Source organism: Cydia strobilella, chromosome 10 (genome assembly GCF_947568885.1).
Source record: "Cydia strobilella chromosome 10, ilCydStro3.1, whole genome shotgun sequence".
NCBI classification, from domain to species: domain Eukaryota; kingdom Metazoa; phylum Arthropoda; class Insecta; order Lepidoptera; family Tortricidae; genus Cydia; species Cydia strobilella.
The window spans coordinates 8,946,261-8,967,644 of NC_086050.1; the positions used below are offsets into that span (position 1 = coordinate 8,946,261).

At 37.5% G+C, this 21,384-nt stretch overlaps 1 protein-coding gene across 2 annotated transcripts in view; it reads right to left on the reverse strand.

Annotated features, from left to right (window-relative positions):
• The window catches only part of LOC134744526 (lysine-specific demethylase 3A), a 220,458-nt gene that overhangs the window by 159,287 nt on the left and 39,787 nt on the right, over nucleotides 1-21,384 (reverse strand). The window contains exons 2-4 of one of the 2 annotated variants that reach the window (XM_063678327.1): nucleotides 12,857-13,006; nucleotides 7,311-7,424; nucleotides 69-290 (exon numbers count right to left, since the gene is read on the reverse strand). In XM_063678327.1, coding sequence (XP_063534397.1) covers nucleotides 69-290; nucleotides 7,311-7,424; nucleotides 12,857-13,006 — 486 coding nt within the window. Of the gene's footprint in view, nucleotides 1-68; nucleotides 291-7,310; nucleotides 7,425-9,021; nucleotides 9,070-12,856; nucleotides 13,007-21,384 lie in introns of those variants that run through there. The other variant, XM_063678328.1, reaches the window with a different exon arrangement.

Genomic DNA, 21,384 nt, shown 5'->3' on the forward strand with positions numbered 1-21,384 from the left:
GGAAGATGTTGAATATAACAATCCTGAACATGCAATTCCTTTAACGCATGTAATATGCGAATACTAACTCCAGTATGTTCGTTGACCCCGACGATGACAGCGGTGTACCACTGCGTGGTGCCGGCCGCGCGGTACACCTGAGCTCTGCAGCCGCCGAGCACAGAGGGCGTGGTGGTGAGGATGCGCTGCCCATCCTGCGCGCTCCGCCATTCCGCTGCCTCGGCCGCGATCGCGGTCAGCACCTCAGGGTCTGTGCCCGCGTCCGCGCCAGCCAACTTAGCGTCCCAGTCCTGTCAACCAAATAAAGTTTTAATCTTACTGAATTCAAGCGATGCGGTGACCGTCTCTCGTAGTCAACACAGTACATACCTCTAGGAGCTCAATTTAATTATAGTATGAATCTTCTCAAATGATTTTTACGCCTAAGACCCTAATCTGTTAAACAAAAGCCATTGTTTCTTTTTCTTCGAGCGCGTGGCCATTGTGTCTGAGAGCAATGGCCATGCGCTCGCACAAAAGAAACAATAGCTTTTGTTTAACAGATTAGGGTCTAAGGCGTAAAAATCATTTGAGAAGATTCATACTATAACATAAATTTACAAGTTGGTGCCGTGACCAGGATACAAACGAATTTAACTGGCGATAGTGACGATGCAATAAGTATATTTGAATATTGAAGGTAACTTTGAACTCTTAGTGTGGAAAATGTATTAGCCTGCTCCTAATTTACACCTAACTAATCGAGCCAGTCATAATTGGAAACTGTACACGACAACACGACTTTACGACCTCATATATCATGTAAACATGCCCTACTTTATTCCTAATACGTAAATACACACACGCACACAAACAAACTAAACCATTAGCACTTCACGTTTATCGCATTAAGTGCAATTCACAACACAGTGACAATATATTTCGTACAGTACACCAGTGCAGTAGGGTATACATTTGTTTAATAGTCTGTTCGTTCGTATGCAACCGGGTGCATTATTCATCTCTTAACTATGGGCATGGTCTGATGTAACGTTACAAGTTAACATGTCCTATTAAATAGGTGTGTGTTTGTTCGATCTGGCTACGTAGGCAGCATAATCTGTAACCCGCAAATTGTGTTGTGATAATCAATAATCAATATATACTTACGCAGAACAAAAGAGCGCAAAATTAACACTTTCAAAATTAGCGCGTTTAACGCGTTTTAGTAAGTAGTTGAAATTGTATCTCATATAAGCCAAGGCCTAAAACTTCTAACACAAGCGGACACCTCTGTGGCAATAAATTTTATTAATAAGAAACTTCCTTTTGAATGACAAGTTAGAAATTAGAAGCTTTTAAGAAACTAATTTTAAGGCCTGTAGGCTACAAAGTAGTTGATTTGTTTATATATAACAATTAATATGAAACACCCGCATTTGTAATGCATCGTATTTATGTCAATGTTACACTCACACGTAAACAAGATGCACACACCTGTGCGTTCCGCACGCGGCGACAGATGTATCCGGTGCGATGAACTCGCCCCACCCTCCCCTTGTTCAGTGTATGTAGTCGTATTACACATACATACATACATGCAAACTGGACCATGCAATAATAGACATTTAGTAAATGAAATAAACACTACAGCGCACGAAGATAAGTTGGTTTTCCAGTGATACGTTTACCGTGCGTTTAGGCATAAAAAAGATATGAATTCTATTGGTGTTCCAAACATTTTTTAGAGTAGTAATGGTTACTACCTAATAGAACATTATAAAAACACTAAATGGCACGCAGCCAGTTTATATTTTTATTAAACTTACTGAGGTATTTATACAGGGATTCAATAATGGCGAAAATGTATTGACAAACGATAGCAGGCTACTACCTACCTACTTAATTACTACTGCTTCTTTTTTTGTCGACAATTGAACCACAATAATTTACCCCTACCAACCACAAGCGTAATTAATTACTAATTATTAGAGGAACGCACAATGTAGCCAATCTATAAAGCCCGGCTCACATTTGTCTATGTGAACGCAACCATATTAAATCTATGAAACCGATATGCGTCACGACACAACACAACACGACACGTCAGACAAATGAGAACCGGGCTTAATTTTTACGCAGTCAAAATACCAATACTGATTATAAAAATGTAAGCCATTATTACCCGGGCCCTCACTCAGACTGGACTAAACCAGAATGCAAAATACAAATTAATGGTCAATAAACGTTCTGTCCAAGAACAGTTAAAAACGTGCAAATATTTAAATATGGACCCCTGAATTACCACGGTCACAGAATGAGTAAGAACGTGTTTGGCCAAATGTTTATAAAGTAGAACATTTACTACGAGGCTTTTGTAGTTACGTCGGACGGATTAAACAACATTTGTCACGGTCTGGTGGCCGATTATGTCAACAAAACAGACTGGTGCAAATACGGCGTGACGCCTGAATACAAAACGATATTTTACAATACAAAAAGAGTACTTTAGGAATATATCTTAAAAACCGAGTTTCTTTTACTAAGTCTATAATTATGAATACAAACAAGTTTCTTTACGAGCATGCAGACACCTTTTTATACAGCTTAGACTGGCTTTACTGCCGACTTAAAATTTTGTATTTACCACTTCTACTTATTGATTGATTCAGTAATGGCCACGGATTAGGTCTTAATATCACACAGAAGCATGAGAATAATACTAGACCATTTGCCCCGAAGGACCTCTAATTAATCACAGAAATCGCTCTTTATTCAGCTCAGGTTTAATATTAAAGTATACTTACATTACACCTACCATCTGTCAGGTTTCCCATGTGGGTGGTCTTATATAGGTAGATATAGTAGGTACTCATAAAAGGGTACATTTTACTTCACAGCTATCTCATTTACTGATCTTATTTGTGTATCCAATTATATAGTATTTATTTAAGTGTGAGTGCTAGATAGTAGAGAGAGATTAAAAGATAGTAAATAATATAACTATAATTACTATAATATAATTTATTCAAGGTCCCACTTACTGACAAACATTAGTTTCAAGCATAGATAGCAAGCAAAAATAAGGCGCAATAATCATTGGTTTTTTGAAGTTGTCGCATTCAATGCCAATACCAACCTTGGAAATTTTAGACATTATTGAAATAACATGAGAATTCGTTTCTATTGTAAGTTTAATTAAGGCATCGTTTTTATAATTTAATAGGAAAGATTTTACAAGTTAAGCACCGACCTATGTCAACTCTCCCCTTGTTTGTAATGTTTTACAAAACATCCGTGTACAATTTCTTTGGCTCTGCAATAAAAGGTTATTTATACTGCAGATAGCACAAGTGGCTTAGGAAAACAATGCATTACTCAATCCATCAGGCGGAAGGAAAGCCTCGGGGAAGAGCGGGCAAGATTATAAATAGGGGTCTTTGTGGTTTCCTATCTATTGTGACCGCGGCCGGGGACGACGCTTAATCTTGGATGAGTTAAACAGTCATTAGATCTGAAAGTCTGCTTGATGTAATGTTTGTATTTGTTAAAGTACCCATTGAATTTTTCTATTAATAAGAAAGACTTATGATTTAGACCTAAAAAAAGGTGAATGGCGCCCCAGATTCGTACATACCACCCGTTTTTATATCTTAATCTCCATAAAGGGCATAAAAGAATTCAACTGATTTGGCGCTGTTAATAAAACAGCTAGGCAAGATCAGTAACACCATAACGCACACATGCACACCCGCCCCTTGCCTCGCCACCCTGTACCGGACACCCGGACAGTGGGGTAAAGCCAACTGAAACAAACTTTACTCGTTTAAAATTTGCGGGCGCTCGATTGCGTGCATATAGAAGAAAGTCGACAACTTCCGTAACTCGTGGGGTGTTTAATGGAAAGTGATTTAAAGTTAACATAAATTACATTATTGATGTACCTACATATTGAATGGTTCACCTTTGTAATTCCAATAATGACGCACATAATTATGAGTGTTAATGATAATGATTTCTTATTAGATATGATGTTATTTGTGTACCTAATTAGTATGTCGTAGCGTTCGAATATTTATTTATAATATAATTATAAATCCAGTTTGTATAACAAGATTATTGACGAACTAATATATGCCAAGTTTAGATATTCTCCATTATCGAAGGAGACACCTTAGCTAATTGTACCTATATTTTATTCTAGTACCTACATATTTTTTATTTGCAAAGTATCATATCATATGACAGAAAACACGTTTCGTATATCATCCATAATATCACTTTTTATACGCTTATTACCTAAAAGAGGTAATTTATTGATAATAATAATATGCTACAAAATATTTTATCATTAATTGAACGAATATAAAAGGCCTCATTTAACTATTTATATATTTTTGGCAAGGCAAGGGCATTTTTGTAGGCTCGATGCTCGATAGCAACGAATACCAATTTGACGACAGAGAGCAAACAAAAACACGCCTCATTTGTGTTGAAAAGCAAATTAAATCTATATTACAGTTTTTCCTTTATGCGTAATTTATTACTCCCTCAGGTAAGGGTAAATAAATGATATTTCTTGAAATAACGTTTTTCATAGGTACCTAACTGTATTTACATGAAAGGAAAATATAAATTTAAAGGAGCCAAGGAAAAGTAATAACAAATATCAGTGTTATTATATTACCTATATAATATTTATTTTACGGTAGATACTGCTATACCTAACTTCTAAACTTATTAAGATGAATGAGGAATTGTAAAGTTAAAACCTTTGCCTAATTCTACGTACACATTTCCTACATATATACCCAACAATCAAAAGATTGCTTTCGAAAGAACAACTGAGCAAAACAAATGTCAAAAGTTTCTAACTCCTGAACCAAGTTAGCACTCGTACTGGTAGTCTGATATCGACAGCCGCGATGTTTCAAATAAAACTCAGTGGACATCGCAAACGAGCAGTTGATTAAGATTAGTCGGCATCAATCATCGCGCGGCAACCATCGCCGCGGCCAGGACTCAGGAGGCGGCCGGGCTCGCCGAAAATAGCATGACGTGAACATACCAGCCACCTGGCTCAGATATTATAAAGGGGCGGCTGGGTGGCGAGGGCGGAAAATCAATAGAGCGGGCGGCGAGCATCAAAACACACCGCTCCCTCTCCAGCGGGGGCAACCCGCCCGGCCTCCCGTCTCCCGGGAAAATCCCCCCTTGTTTGGCAGACACCGTCCTTGATCTCCCCCCCGCCTGGGCGCGCAAGTTTGGATAAACACTCGTAACGTCTACTCGAAATTGGGTCGCTTATGCGTTTTGCTTTTTGTCTCCACTTTTACAACTCAATCTAATACGCTTCCATAGTGTCACCAGATTTAGGTATACGATACAGAAAGAAAATCTGAACTAACTTTATGTATTAAGGGTCGGTATTATATGCCATAATTATTCCTACACAAGAACTAACGTAAATTTCTAAAATCTAGCCTTGTTAGGCAAAAATTACAGTTATATGCCGTAACATTAATCAAACAACATACACTACATACTTATACAACCGTTTTCCCCCGGCGCTCACGATTGTAAGCTTTATAATCGCGGAATGTTTCTGTGTGTTCAAAGTGTTCCAACAGAATAATAAATGAATGTTAGAAATAGCGTATTCGAGGAATTCCAATTTCACGTGTGAATTTCTCAGAACTGCGACATGACGTTCAACAGTTCAAGACACGAATACCGTGCCTTAATGGCAGTTGGCAACTGTTTTTCAGCCCCTAATTAACTGACATTCAGACATTGGATTAAGTAATAAAACACTTCGGCATAGATATGAATCATTATTAAAGGAATAAATAAATGTAATCATAACATCATTCACGTGATTCACATTTGAGCTTAGCCTACCGTACAGTGGATCATAAAAAAATACATCTAAACGTAAATCAGTTTATAAATATTTTATTGAAGTGTCAGAGGCACGTTTGATGACCAATAGTCGGTAACAATGGAGAAACACAACACAATCTAGTGCACACATGTGAATATTAAAGATTTATACATCATTCTCAGCATAACATTTGGCTTCCTTCGGCTTAGCGCCAAATTTAATATCACGGTGCTTAGTAATGAATTGCTAATATTGCCTGCCATGCTAATAACTTTGGTTTAATTACCCCAAGTGTTACGTTCAACTATGCCGCAAGGGAAAATCTACTAGAGACATTACAAGAATATTAAACTTGGTAAAACTTAAGCACGCTATCATATACGATGGAAGAAAATAGAATAAAGATATACCGGGTGTGGCCTGTAATACGAGCAAAAAATTAAACTGTAGGCTGTAATTCTCATACTGACCAACATTTGTTCAGCGACTTTTAAAAATAACTTGTGTATTGATTTTTAATACACTTTAAAGTTTATTCTAAGACGCAATGAATTGCGAATTTTATGTTTAAGGCGTGACAAACAACGTCAAATACAAAGATAATGGCGTACATTGAAGGTAGTATTTATTTTGTATGAAAAATAGGAAATCTAGACTTCTTCATTTTTAAGAGTTATTGAACAAAAGTGTCACTACTGTCACCGTTTGAGTAGTACAATCTATGTTTGATTTGAACTATTTGCTCGTTTTACAGGCCACACCCGGTATACTTAATATATATGAATTGATTTAGAAGATCACATATTTTTCATATTAACTACAAATTCTTCAAAGGATATTTTCATTTATATGTACAGTTCAAGAAGAAAAATCTAACAGGGATGGTAGTGAAAAAAAATTCAAGGGACATTAACAAGGGCCAAGGGACAAGGGGAATTTAGGTAAATTTCAATCTTAGGATTCCAATTTCTATATTTTTTGTCGATACCAGTTTAAGTAAGCAATATAAAACGATCTAATTTTTTATCACATCCCAATGACATGTAACCATGACAACTCAATCAACTCAACTGTGTATGTTCAAGCCAAATAAATAAATTGAATTTAATATCCATGTTTACATACTATTCACAAAATTCACTAGTACCTAACTAGTGTTAGGTCCACCGGGTCCACGTTGTCCTATTATGTAAGCGACGAAATCTGGTCAGAGTTTATTTTCTGCCTAAACATGTCCTTTTCATGGGGTTTAAGTTCAGCTATCTAAAAAAGCGCCTGCCCTCCGTTGGCTCGTTGGGTGGACGACAAATAACATTCGAATGATTGCCTGTCACTTCTGGATAAGATTAGCTCAGGACCGGGACGAGATGCGTACTTGAAGAGGCCTAATGCACAGCAGGGGTAAATTTGTGTTTTGGATATGTAAGTATGTCTAAATCCGCCTTACCTGAAGTGGCTGCAGATTAGCGTAGTCGATGAACCTGAGCTGGCGGTCGTGCAGGAACTCGACGGGCTGCGCGTGAGGCTGCAGCGTGAGGTCCGCCGCCAGCGGGGTAAACGTCTGCAACACAACATCAATATTATAGGACATTCTTACACAGATTGACTAAGTCCCACGGTAAGCTCAAGAAGGCTTGTGTTGTGGTTATAACTGTATAGTCTGTATATAATAAAAATATTTTTTAAGAAAAAAAAACTGACTTCAATGGGGGATGCCGCTGAAAGTTTACTTATTGTTGATGATGCCTAATTATCCAAATCCATCTTTTGCCTAATTGCCTCATTATTATAATAATGCCTAATAATGTAGAAAAGGAGGTAAAACCACCCACTTTTCTAGTAGCATTTCGTTTTTGTAAGGGTCGCAGTTCTAACCTAACCTACTTTTCTGATAGCATTTCGTTTCTGTAAGGGACACAGTTCTAACCTAACCTACTTGTCCGATAGCAGTTTTGTTCTGTGAGAATCGCAGTTCAATACCAACCCACCCACCTAACCCACTTTTCTAGTAGCATTTCCGGGTCCGGGTGTGGGTCCGGATCCGAGTCCGGGTCCGTGTCCGCCTGTCCGGGTCCAAGTTTGGGTCAGAGTTCGGTCCGGATCCGGGTCCTAGTTGGGGTCCATGTCCAGACCCGGGTCCGGTTCCGAGTCCGGGTCCAAGTTTGGGTCTGGGTCCATAAGCAAGAGAACAAATCGCCAAACGTGAACTATGTGTCATTGAAGAGTTCCATTCTGATCATCAGCAGCAGTTCCACTTCATCAAATGTCACTTTTTTAAATGTAAATGCTGGATTTGTTGATGAAAATACAAAAATCACTATATGTATGCCTTTCACATTTGAGGAGTTCCCTCGGTTCCTCATGGGTCTCATCATCAGAACTCGAGCTTGACAAAAAATATGTCTTAAAAACTTAAGTTGCTTAACAAACATAAAAATGGACAAATCGCCAAACGTAAATTATGCGTCAGTAAAGAATTCCATTCTGATCATCATCAGCAGTTCCACTTCATCAAATGTCACTTTTTAAAATGGAAATGCTGGATTTGTTGATAAAAATACAAAAATCACTGTATGTATGCCTTTCACATTTGAGGAGTTCCCTCGATTCCTCATGGATCCCATCATCAGAACTCGAGCTTGACAAAATGTTTCTTGAAAACCTAATTTGCTTAACAAACATAACGAAGAGGACAAATACTAGATAAATAAGACAAAACTTTCACACTTTGTAGGTATTAGATTATATATTTTCCATTTCTAATTGAATTTACCACAATCTAGTGAACACAAATCTTATCATTCATAGGCTAGTAATTGGGATTCTGTTTCAAAGGCTAACGAATAAGGCATTAATTTTACTGAGCGAAATCCATTCTAGAAGGTTATTAAGGTCATTATAAATCATATATGATCATTTACATTCTTTTGCTTTCATACGTAATGGTTACCGATTTTTTTAAAACGTTTTTCAATAAAAAGACATGTCAAGATTGTTTACCTTTTCTCTAATCCTAAACAAAAACTAATTATATATTGAACACACGAAACGGTTAAACCACAAGAATTTATTTCTTTGTTTGTCACAATCATCTGGAGTAAGTACTTATTTTAACCTAAACCCTCGATCATATTACACATATCAAATTAATTATTTACCTCCCGACTGTTCTGACACGACTTAACGCCCATAATTTCGGTAATGACTGACAAAAGCAGGTATCAATGTCATTTAACTGTGCAAGTTTTTAAAAATACCCGCACTTGATCTTTAGTGATCACAAGTATCACAACCGTCAAATTGATTATATTATGAAACACGGGTGAGACAAGATTTCCTGATGTTTACAATAGTAGGATTAGTAGGTACCCTCTGTCTCAGCAGTATTAAGTTCCGTTTATTTAGTAAATATTTAACATTAAAATTCTATACGGTTTAATTCCAATCAATAGGTAAGTTATGTAATGTTGTTAAGAGTGAAGGCCGATCAACAATTCAAAGCCAGTGTGCAACTTTATAAGCATTAATATAGACGATCTATATAAGACGCAACGCAACGCAACGCAAGGGCACGCATGCGGCATGCCTCACGACAAAATAGGTAACTTCGCATGCTTATATCACCAGGTCAGGGCCACTATACCCGCCTATGTATTTGATGTAGCCTAGCCTGTCACCATCTATCTTTTTAATAAAACCGGCCAAGTTCGAGTCAGAGTGCGGGCGCACGAAGGGCTCCGTACCACCGTACCATTACGCAAAAAACGGCAAAAAAATCACGTTTGTTGTATATATGTCACGTGTGTTGCCCCACTTAAATATTTATTTTATTCTCTTTTTAGTATTTGTTGTTATAGCGGCAACAGAAATTATTTATTTATTTATTATTATAATTTATGTGTGAAAATTTCAACTGTCTAACTATCACGGTTTATGAGATACAGCCTGCGGCCGTAGCACGGTCGCATTTTTATCCCTTGTCACCATGCCTGTCACGTTCTAATTCTAACAAGTAAGTATGTAAGTGCCAACGTGACGGGCATAGTGACAGGCGATAAAAATGGAACCATGCTGCGCCCGCTGGTGGCAGACGGACAGACAGATAGACGGAAGGACAGCGGAGTCTTAGTAATAGGGTCCCGTTTTACCCTTTGGGTACGGAACCCTAAAAACGTAAGCAAGTCACATGGCACTAACATATGTATTAGGAGCTAGCGAGTGGAATATGTATCTGGGCTCAAAGGGATTTTATTTCCATAGTGATTTCAGGGTCTGCGGATGACATCTGTAATTAATGTCTGTAGATTTAGTTACATTTATATATATAATCATTGTGGAGTTTTGTATCTAAATAGTTATTCAGAAAAATGCTAGTAGGTACTAAAACTATTAGAATAATTAGCCAAATAACTATTTATTAACAGAAAATAAATAAAATACTTACACGAATCAGTGTAACTGGCCACTAGTATTAGTTATTGCTGCTAATGCCAACTTTAGAGCAGTCTATTAATTAATTAAGGTTAATTAATCCCTATGTAGCCAGATCATAGAATTTGGTAAATTCATGAAATGCCATTTTAGAATTGATCACTTCATGACCAGCCGATCATTTCATGAAATGATTGCCACAAATGATCAATTCTAATATGATCTGGCTCGACATTTACAACATTTTGAACATAGATAAAACAGTAAATTGTTGTCTCTGGCACACAAATTAGAATTTCCGAGGTCTTAAATACTCGTACAATTGTAATACAAGACCTATGTCCTAAGCAAAGCAGTTTACTTTCCTCGGGATCGGAATTTAAGCGTATTCAAAGAGTTTTGAGAGTTGAAGCCAGACATTTAGTGCCGCGAGAAACGTGAGCATTGTGCAAATAACAGACGCCCGTAATACTTGCTCGAAATTAAGTTCTCCAGACGTGTTCTACAACCCTTACGTCTTAAGTATCGCCATCCAAAATAAATAAATATACAGTATTATACAAATATAATTTATATTATAGAACAATTTTACCCAGATCGACCTAGCCTAATAGTCCCACAGTAAGCTCAGTAAAGCTTGTGTTATGGATACTAGACGGCGATATACCTATATATTATATAAATACTTATATATTCACATAGAAATCATCCATCACTCAGGAATAAATATTTGTGATAGACACACAAATAAATGCCCTTCCCTTGATCCGAATCCGGGACCCCCTGAGTTATTTGACGTGTAACAGAGCTAGAAAGATGAGTGGAGCACTGGAGCACATTTACTGCATGAACTGTCCTGCAACCTGCAAGCGATAGATCCCACAGCTAAACCAGACGGTTTCGGCATGCCACGAAAACTCTGGATCGGATAAACAGACTGAGGACAGGTCACGGACGCTGTAATTACTTTCACGTCTCAGGCTCAAACCATAGAACATAATTATACATCGCTACCCTCTGCACTTTTACCCAGGCCCCCCGGAAGATCTGTTAACAACTGACGTAATTTCGTGGCTATTTATTGTATAAAATATTTAAAATAAATGTACGCCTGAATAAAACAGGTAAAAATCTTATATAGAAAAAGTATAAAAAAGCACTACGTAAGTAAATTGATACATTTGTATTCCTGAGAGCCAAAGACATCGGCTAATTTCGGGACAGCTGAAAAATATTTCACAATTTTCCCAAAGTTAAAAAATTGTAGTAGTCTAAGGATTAACCCAAACCAGCACTATTTTCGCGCTTGATCATCGTAGATAAGTCTTTTGATTAATGTCATCAGCAATGGAGAATTGTAATAGTAGATTGTTAACCAAGGGATAAAAGATACTCATCTCTGCCGAGGTAATTTGGCGCTCGAACGCAGTAAGAGCGCCAATAGTAGGAGGCTGAAATGATGCCTTTCACCCGAGTTAAACACTACTTTTCATTTTGAATACGAGAAAATGCATGTGTTGTTTAAAAAACATGACTAAGTATTAATTTTTATATTATTTCTTGAGGGTACTTTCAATTAACAATTTAGGTGAAAGAATCGTTATTTATAGAATGGAGTTAAATATCAGAATGGAAATTGACATATAACAAATCCATTTAAACCCAAATTTCAATTGCTTATCGTAAAAAAATTCATAAAATCGTACTTGGAACGTAAAATGCTCTAGTGCAGAAACGTATCATTTTCTGCATACCTTTTAGAACAACAAGAAATGAAAAATTGTTACATTGGTTTGGAATGTGTAATAATCATTTTGCAAAGATCTTTTAATATATCAACATTCGTGTACTTATGCGAAGAAACGGGGAGAGGACTTAAATGGAGTTTGTCCCTTCTTTTACTTGAAAGATAACATTTTAGAGACAAGATTTTAGTTGCCAGGGAGATTTTGGGATTATACTCAGCAACTTTTACTATGGAACCAACTCCGATATCGCTAAAAAAAATTTGACTGTTTCATACATTTTGGCTGGTCCATTTTCTATGGGAGGGTAAATTTTTTTTTTGCGATTTTGTGGTTGGTCCCATAGTAAAAGCTGCTCAGTAGGTATAATCCCAAAACCTCCCTGGCAACGGGAATGCACATATTTTTGGCCACGCTGTATATAAAAGTGTATACGTTTAGTTCTTTCACTGATATGCGTTAAAATTGTTAAATAACAAACGAAACCGTCAACGTCCTCTATACGAGAGTAGGCCAAAAGTACTCGCGACATCTAATCGAGAATCAAATTTTCGTCATTTTCGAGGCACGTTTTTACATTAGACTGTATCCATCTATTACGGAGTTATATCTATCTTTGGTATAATAAAAGGTCTGTCATTTTGATACTCCTAGCGCCATCTAGTGTAGTACTATGAAACTAACAAGAAGGGAAGAAACAAAGAAGCGTGTAGTTGTACTATGTTGTTGTGCACTGTGTTGTCTGTGACACAGTGTGTTATTCAACAGTAGAATTTTATTCTGTTTTTGAATAATTAATTAATTATGATTGACTTACCAAAGCGGGCCATTTGATTGTTTCATCCTTAACATTTTTAGGAGCCCACACTAAAGTTCTCTCTACTAAAAAAACACGAAACGTCCTCCGCGAATAAACAGCAACCCATTCACGTCGCTGCCAGTCTACTCCGTCATATTCCACTAACACCTGAAACAACAAAAAAAACCCTGTTAGTTTATTATTTCCTATAAAAAATTATATACACTTCCATTCTCAATTCAAGCAAAGATAGATTGATTCAAGCATTTCAAGCTACTTATGGCACCACCTAGTGTTGAGTAGCAGAACTACATGCATTCGTACTGGGCTCGAATAGTAAGTTCTCGCGCGGTAGATCTTGTTGCCATTGAGCTGCTAGATGGCAGCACCAATCTTTATGCCAATGTTGTCGCAAAACCCCGCCCAATGCCCGATTGCACTACACCAGTGGTGCGAGCGGAATGAAAGAGATGACAATAATAACAAACTTATAACAACTTCTACATAAGTAGTTAGAAAAAAATAAGATTATGAAAATAAACAATAAATCCAGTTATTGTCAATTTTCTATGTGACACAAAGAAAATTGATAAGAGATTAGTGGCAAATAAATACCAGGTAGTTATATAGTGTAGTTCCTTATTCAATTATTGTTCTTGGGGAGCTGGGGCGTCGCTTGCGGGAGAGGGGTCTCGACCCCCGCTCCGGATCGTTCCTGGTGGAGAGGCTGTCCATCGCGGTTCAACAAGGAAACGCGGCAAGCGTGATGGGCACCTTTGCGTCGGGAGCGATTGGGTTTTTATGGGTTAGCTTAGATTTAGTTTTTTTATTGTAATTTTATTGTATTGTATTGTAAATTAATAAATAGTATATCATTTAGAATAGTATTGTAATGTAATTATGATGACGTGTAAAATTGTAGTTTTGTTAATGATTGTTCTTAGTTACTAGCTGTTACCTACTTATAATATACGTCATATAATGCTAGGTTAGATATATGTATGTCATAAGTTTATATATATATATAGATATATATATTATACTTAATCGATGGAGCATAAATTCTTCTCACGCTCATGCCTACTTCCGCAATTATTTAGGTATATACGCATATACCTAACCTACACACTTATTCACCTAGGTATGTACGGTATGTATGTTTTTTTTTATACCACGTCGGTGGCAATCAAGCATACGGCCCGCCTGATGGTAAGCAGTTACCGTAGCCTATGGACGTCTGCAACACCAGAGATATTACCGCGCGTTGCCGACCCTTTAAAAACCTGTACACTCCTTTTTTGAAGAACCCCATACTGTACCTACCTATAGAGAATTGTAGCAAGCAGTTTCTCACAATTTACATTAGTCTGTATTTTTAAGTGACACTTGTAACCTCTAGCTTACTATTCTTATAAATAAATACAAACAACTCGTAGGTCGTAAGTTACAATGTCGCATAAATCGCATAATTAAAAATATCTACGTACGTCAGATGGTAATTTAGATAAAGTACTCGTACCTGTACCTGTACGTATAGATATTAAGTAGTTGGTCAAGCATAAACGAGTGAATTGAAAAAAACTGGCTAAGTGCGAGTCGGACTCGCGCACCGAGGGTTCCGTACTTTTTAACCGACTTCAATTTCATAGAAGGAGGAGGTTCTGTATTCGGTTGTGGCTATATTTTTTTTTTTTTTTTAGTATTTGTTGTTATAGCGGCAACAGAAATACATCATCTGTGAAAATTTCAACTGTAGCTATCACGGTTCATGAGATACAGCCTGGTGATAGACATACAGACGGACAGCGGAGTCTTAGTAATAGGGTCCCGAAAACGAAGAAAATGTATGAGATTTTTTTTACGTATTACGTCACACAAAGTCACAAAAGGAAGCCAAAATCGACGCCGTAATATGTTTCACCATGAGTAAAATAAAAGTTGGCGTCGAATTCAAAAATCCGCAATTTAGGGCGAAATTTCTAGGTTTTTTGACCCCTCCCCCCTCCTTGTCACAGTTGGTCACATTTGGCGATTTCGATTAAATTTATAATATAGGGGCGTATGAAAACGATAATTTGATCAAAGTTTTCGCGGTAGCCCGGTGGCTAATTAAATTGTAAAGTAATGATGCAATTTATATTTAACGAGGGCGAAAAATCGGTCCATTTAGGTTTTATTGTTGGTAAGATTCGCTTTTGAGTGTTTTCAATTAAAAAATTCAATATTTATAACATACATTAATTGGGGTGTGTGAAGTCTCCAATCCGCATTGTGCTAACGTGGCTGACGTTGCCATGTGCAGTGGGACGTAAGTATATATAAATGGTCGAGATGATGATACAATCATTGTTTACACATGATTTAGTCTAATTTCACGAATTTTCGAATGAATGCATGCAAAAACTAGCAGTACGATAGATCTTTTGCATCTAGTGTACCACCACTTATACGTGGGCAGGTACAGGTACATCACGTATTCAGATTTAGTGTCGAGAAATTAACGGGCTAGACGCAAAGCAAATAAATTACAGCAAGAACGAGAGAGCAGGTACTGCAGGGAGGAAGCGGGTTTTGTATTATTTCCTTCATATGTCTGCATTACACCCCCCCTAATCCCCCTTTTTACTTTTCTAGGGATGTCCATAATAGAAGTTCAAAGTTCAAAGAATACAGTGTAATGAAGTTAAATTGTTTCCAGTTTGGACCTAAACCAATTCAAACATTTCGTACCATAAATAGTACTCAAACTTCGAACACAGATAACTAGGTCAAGTTTAGGTTGATAGATTCACAGAATAGATTGCTGGCAATTTAACAAATATAACCCACCAAAAAAGACTTGATCCATAAAATAGCCCATATATATGGTATAAGCCACATAAGTCTACGCTGTCTACGCTATCCGTAGCCACGAATGCCATGATTCGTCAGTTCCAAAAATAGAATGACAGCCGTCGTCGGTTGGTAAACAAATGCAGGGCGCGTGCGAGTCCCACGCTCGTTACAGGTCCACAAAACTATCCGTGACAAGAATCATGCGTAATCAAACTCTGTGCCAACGGGATAAGGGCGTTCCCAGGTCACGAATAAGTTGGTAGACTACTTTTGCTACTCTAATTCAAAACGCGTATCTTAGACTCATGCTCCAATGACTTTTACGCTCTTTCCGTAAAGGGAGAGGTCAGCTGTAATCCGTATGCAACTAGGCGCTGCACCTGCGAGGGAATAATTCAGCATCCATCGCGGAATCTGAATAGGTAGTTGATGCGTTGCCAGCATGCGTTCGCGAGTCCCTTTAGCTTAAGGTCTTTGGGTTATGTAACTTATGTAACAACGTAACGAATATGAAAATTAAATGCATAAATCGTGTGTCCTATTGTAATTATATACTCCGAAGCAGGTTGTTCAAATGTCAAGAAAATCCCTGATGTTCCCGATGGCTCCCCACTGGACTTCGTACCTATGATGGCATTAATGATAGGGAAATAGTTGAAACTGATGATATTAGCTTCAACAAACCAGTTTCATTTGGTGGGTCGTGGAAGAAAATACAAACTTGCAAAATTCTTCCTTTGGCTGATTTAAAAAGGGCAGAAACAAGATCTTTCTATGTTACCTGCCCTATCAGTCTCAAATGTCTCAATTAAAGTTATAATTTTCTTGCTAACACCTACCTCGGTAGGAAATACAATGTTTCATTACATCACATATCTAACCTATGTATGTGCCATTGTACGTATGTGCTATTGTTACCTTAAAGGTGTGTGGTAGTAAACCGGTAGGAATCGATATATGGATACTTGGTACCTGTGATACCGGTCCAGTCTATACTTAGAATAGTGGCAGGTAATTGCTATAGAATGTTCGATTTCGATTTAGCGGCCTTACGTAACATATCAACACCTATAGTATAGCTATACGTCTAGTCGTCAATAGCCTTGCCAAGTTGCCACCCATGTACCTACTCAGTATAGGCGTACTGGAACGCAAAGGTACAATATCAGCCTATGTAAACAACAAGTATGCAAATAGAGTTCTAATGGCGATAACGTAATGCACCCGTCGTTGTTACTACATTACACATTCATAATTAATTAAGAAGACAATGGAGAGATCTATTGTAGACTAGCCGATAAGTTTACACATAGCTTGAATTATTGGTCTGCTAGAATTTATTTGTCAAATTATTCAAATAATCTCGATACCACATATTTTTCAAAAATTAACAGCACTTAAAGCATTTACTTACCGCCTTTTGGCTAGAGATTTTCCCTCTCGGTACGTGTACGCGCTTTTCGGAAAACGGTTCAAAACGTGCCGTTATTAGTTTTCGTGAAATCATCAATCTTAAAAAACAATATTAACGTTTCAGTTTTAAGGTGTCAATCTGGTTCCCCCTGCTGCCTTGAAGGTCGAGTCAAAACGTCTAGGTTCACGGTAGACAGATTAAATGTGGTACCTATCTACTCTACCTAGTCTCTAACATTAAATTGATTTGTCTAAGCGGTCGTTCAATTAAGGCCTACTTGCACCATTTCACAAACCCGAGTTTACCGGTTAAACCTGGAGTTACCATGGTTACCAGTACAATTTGACACTGGGTTAACGGTTTAATTGCCTGGGTTAGGGGGATGGTGCAAGTGGGCCTAAGAATGTCAGGGTCAGGGTTAAGGTCTCTTTACACTAGATTTATGATCGATAGTTCGTCGTTATCAGTATTTAATTTTATCTTAATATGCTTTATACCTATATATCAAAGACGCATAATTACAGTTAGTACCTAATTTACCCTCGAATAATAAGAGATACATAGGTATACGCGCCTGATAACATATATTATGCGATCCTGAGCTCTGTTTTCGTGTCCCGGATACTATGTCAAATGACTTTACTAGAGTTAGACCAAGAAAAGTCTGCAGCGAATTTGGTGGCACGCGCAGTGCAAGTGTCATTTATACGTCATAATTTCATAGAAGTTTGACGTTCAAAATAACACTTGCACCGCGCGTGCCACCAAAATCGCTGAAAACTTTTCTTGGTCTAACTCTACGCTTTTGTTTGTACCAATTTTGTACAGTCAATGCCACTCCAGAATCCACTTTTCTATCCATACAGGTAGTAAATATGCCGACGTGGGTACTTCACTTGGGGTAGGGCACTTGCTGAACTAACATGATTTTGACTAATCGGTAGGACAAATTGTTCAATCGAATTTTTATATCTGGGATATAAAAACAATAAAGATTAACTAATCGCTGGCATCGCTCCTTCGCAATACCGATAAACGCACGCAACCGTGACGCAGATGTATGCATCGGGTATATAACTTTAGATGTATATTACTGTATTGTGAATTTGAAAAGCGCTTTTATCCGAGACCGCTATCGGCCATTGCTTATGTGGTTGCGATACCGTCTGTTTGCAAAAGGACTGCATAAACTTAAAATCTCGTTTCCCTGCGGGTTGTGGGATGCCTACACATATTATACGTTTACAAGTGTTTTTATCCGACTATAAGCGCCACTTGCACCATCCCACTAACCCGGGGTTAACCGGTTAAACCGTTAACCTAGCATCAAATTGTACTGGTAACCATGGTAACTCTAGGTTTAACCGGTTACACCGAGGTTAGTGGGATGGTGCAAGTGGCCCAGGCAAATCACGGGGGCTTACCAAGAACTTCGAAGAACGATTTGTGTAGGTATTTTGGATATAGACGATCTTAAAATTTTACTGTTGACGTCGCAGATATATACTACTTTTTGTCTCGGAAATCATCCAGTAAGGGGGTGTGTGAAATAAACTTTATTACGTTAAATAATACAAAATATATAAAACAATATCATAAAAAGAATGGGAATCTAATGTTCTATGATGGGTATTCCACAACCGTCTTTGCAACCAAATATTTCTATTCTTCTTCTCTTCCTCTAATTCTCATGGAGACCGCTCTGATGATTGATATTTGTATTTTGACTTTGATCCAGCCACTAGTTCTGTGGATCCAGCTTATTATTTGTGAGTATGGTTTGGACCATTTTTCACATAGCTTTAGAGATGTTAATAAGGGGGTTAAAGTTACTAACTAGTAACTTAGCTTCAGTCCTCCTATCACATATACGTACAGGAGTACTTTCTTGGGTTAATGTGATGTGATGACTCCTACACGAACGATGTCGCGGGCAGATCACAGGCAAGTAGGTAGGTCGGTAGGTAATAAAATGGATGGTATCAATTGGAGTTGTCCATATTCATAATTTGTTCTTGTTCAGTTACCTATAACCCGAACCGATTCACATTCTCAGCAATCAATCATAATATTACATCAGAAACTGTTGCCGTAAAACTTATATGAATAAAAATATTGTTAATGGCATTAACGAAATCAGACGTATCGTATCGTACTGTTCTCGCGCTGTGAATCGCGCAGTGTTTTGCAACCGATCGCGCGACAGGTCTGCACCCGTTGCCCCGTTCGTTGACCCATTGAACCTCCCGCCGAGCATCGCCCGTGCGGGCCGTGCCTGAACCGGATTCGGGAACCCGACCGGCCGCCCAACTGGCGTTGCCTACTGGACAATGTGCTAAATAATGAACACGTCTGAAGCATCGATCTTTATTATAACTTTTTCACTTTTTAAGACAAAACATAAGACCAACTTACTTGTGTGTACTGAGGAGTTAATCCTTCTATCAAGTACCTATTATGAACTCAGCTCAAGGAAAGATATATAAGTAAGTCCGTATAAGATAAGTAGTCTAAGGAAAAAATGTGCCTCGGAATAAAAAAAAAGTTATACTCGAATAGATGGTGCCACACCTTTGGCCTATAGTCGGCTAGATGGCGTTGACGACACCGTGTGATATTTAACAGTTTTAACACATATATCAGTGAAAGAACATGGGTCATATGGCGTTCGTAAATAAAAATATTTATCCATATTATACATATATATGTATGAATATACATTTTTTTATATTTTTTTACATTTTAATTTTTAGTTTTAATCGTGTGTCGATAGATGGCAGTAAATTTACTGTGACTACAAAATTTACTATGACAATAGCCCTCTATACTATATATTCTCTTTGACTCAACAAAGCTCACGGTGCCGATTGGCCACTTATAAAATTATGATTTATTTTATAATGTAAACTTACTCCTTGGCGATTGACACTCCTTCCCATTAATTTTATCGTTGTTGTCGTAGTCGTTCGTCGATTTGAAATTAGGCAGGTAGAACTCTGTATAGTGACCGTTATTGACATTGGCGTTATTGGCTTGTGACATTTTTAACGGAAATTTAAGAAAAACACAAAAACTTCGATACAACAGACTGACGATTTTTTTTATCCACAATAGCATCTAAACTATCATCTGCCAAAGTATCAAACAGGAGCCAATGACTGTTTTTTTTTACATGTTCATGTGACCAGCTGACGGTCTTTTTTTTACGTGTTTCGGTGGCTGCCATTCCTCAACCCACCAACAGAGCGGCAGCTGACGTCCACGAGGGTTCATCATACATAGCCGTTAACCACTATACGAGTTTTCGCCCGGGAGGCGATTGGTCATGGAAATCTGTTCCTGGCCCGCGGTCTATTAATGGTATCAATCGATCAGGTTTATTTTTAGGATCAAATGTATATGGGACCGATTGCATTAAAGCAATACTTATAATAATTGCGTAAAAGTCAGAAATGATAGTTAAAGCTCGACAGTCGAACTTCACTCGTGGTCGTGAAACGCTCCTAACAAAACGATAAGTGAACGTGACGTCATGGTCACTGAGAGTCCATTTTGAATTTTGAATATATGGACAAAACAGGAAAATTGCGTTTTTGTCGGTGAAATATTTCGTTTATGTATTTGTATAGTTGCTATACAATCTTATTTTTGGATAAAATGTAAGGAATCGAATTATTTTTTCCTTTTTGGAAGTTAAAAATTACTTAAATTTTGAAACTTTCAAGTCCTGTATGTTTTTATTATTTCCATATATTATTTTAATATCTACATTATTGTGTCATCATCCCTATGGCGTGGTTTGATGTGTTAATTTGGTTTAATTACTCTTTTACTTATTTTCGGTATTAAGAAGTGTCCGTTGCGTTGGAATCTAATATAAAACTATACGAACATATTTTGAACATTCCGAAATAAAGATATTTTTTTATAACGTAACATAACTTACATAACAGTGAGTTCCAGGCTGACTGCTAAACATTTTATACCGGCGCAAGTGCGCATACCATAATGCTTTCACTTGAATTCTCGAGCGACATAAAAAATAATGACATAATGATAGGTCCTCCGCAAAACCAACAATAACCGGAATTTTAAGACCATCGCCTTGATAGCTTTTAAAATTTACCAACGAAGTAATTACGATATTTAAGATTTACTTTAAAAAAGTCGGCAGGTAGGTAATCCTACGGTAGTCATGTTACTAATTTGCTTTTGACCCCTGATGGCCCTGATTTAAACTAAAGTGTGATAAATAACTGATCCGGGCTTCACTCGAGCGTTTTTAGCGTAACACATC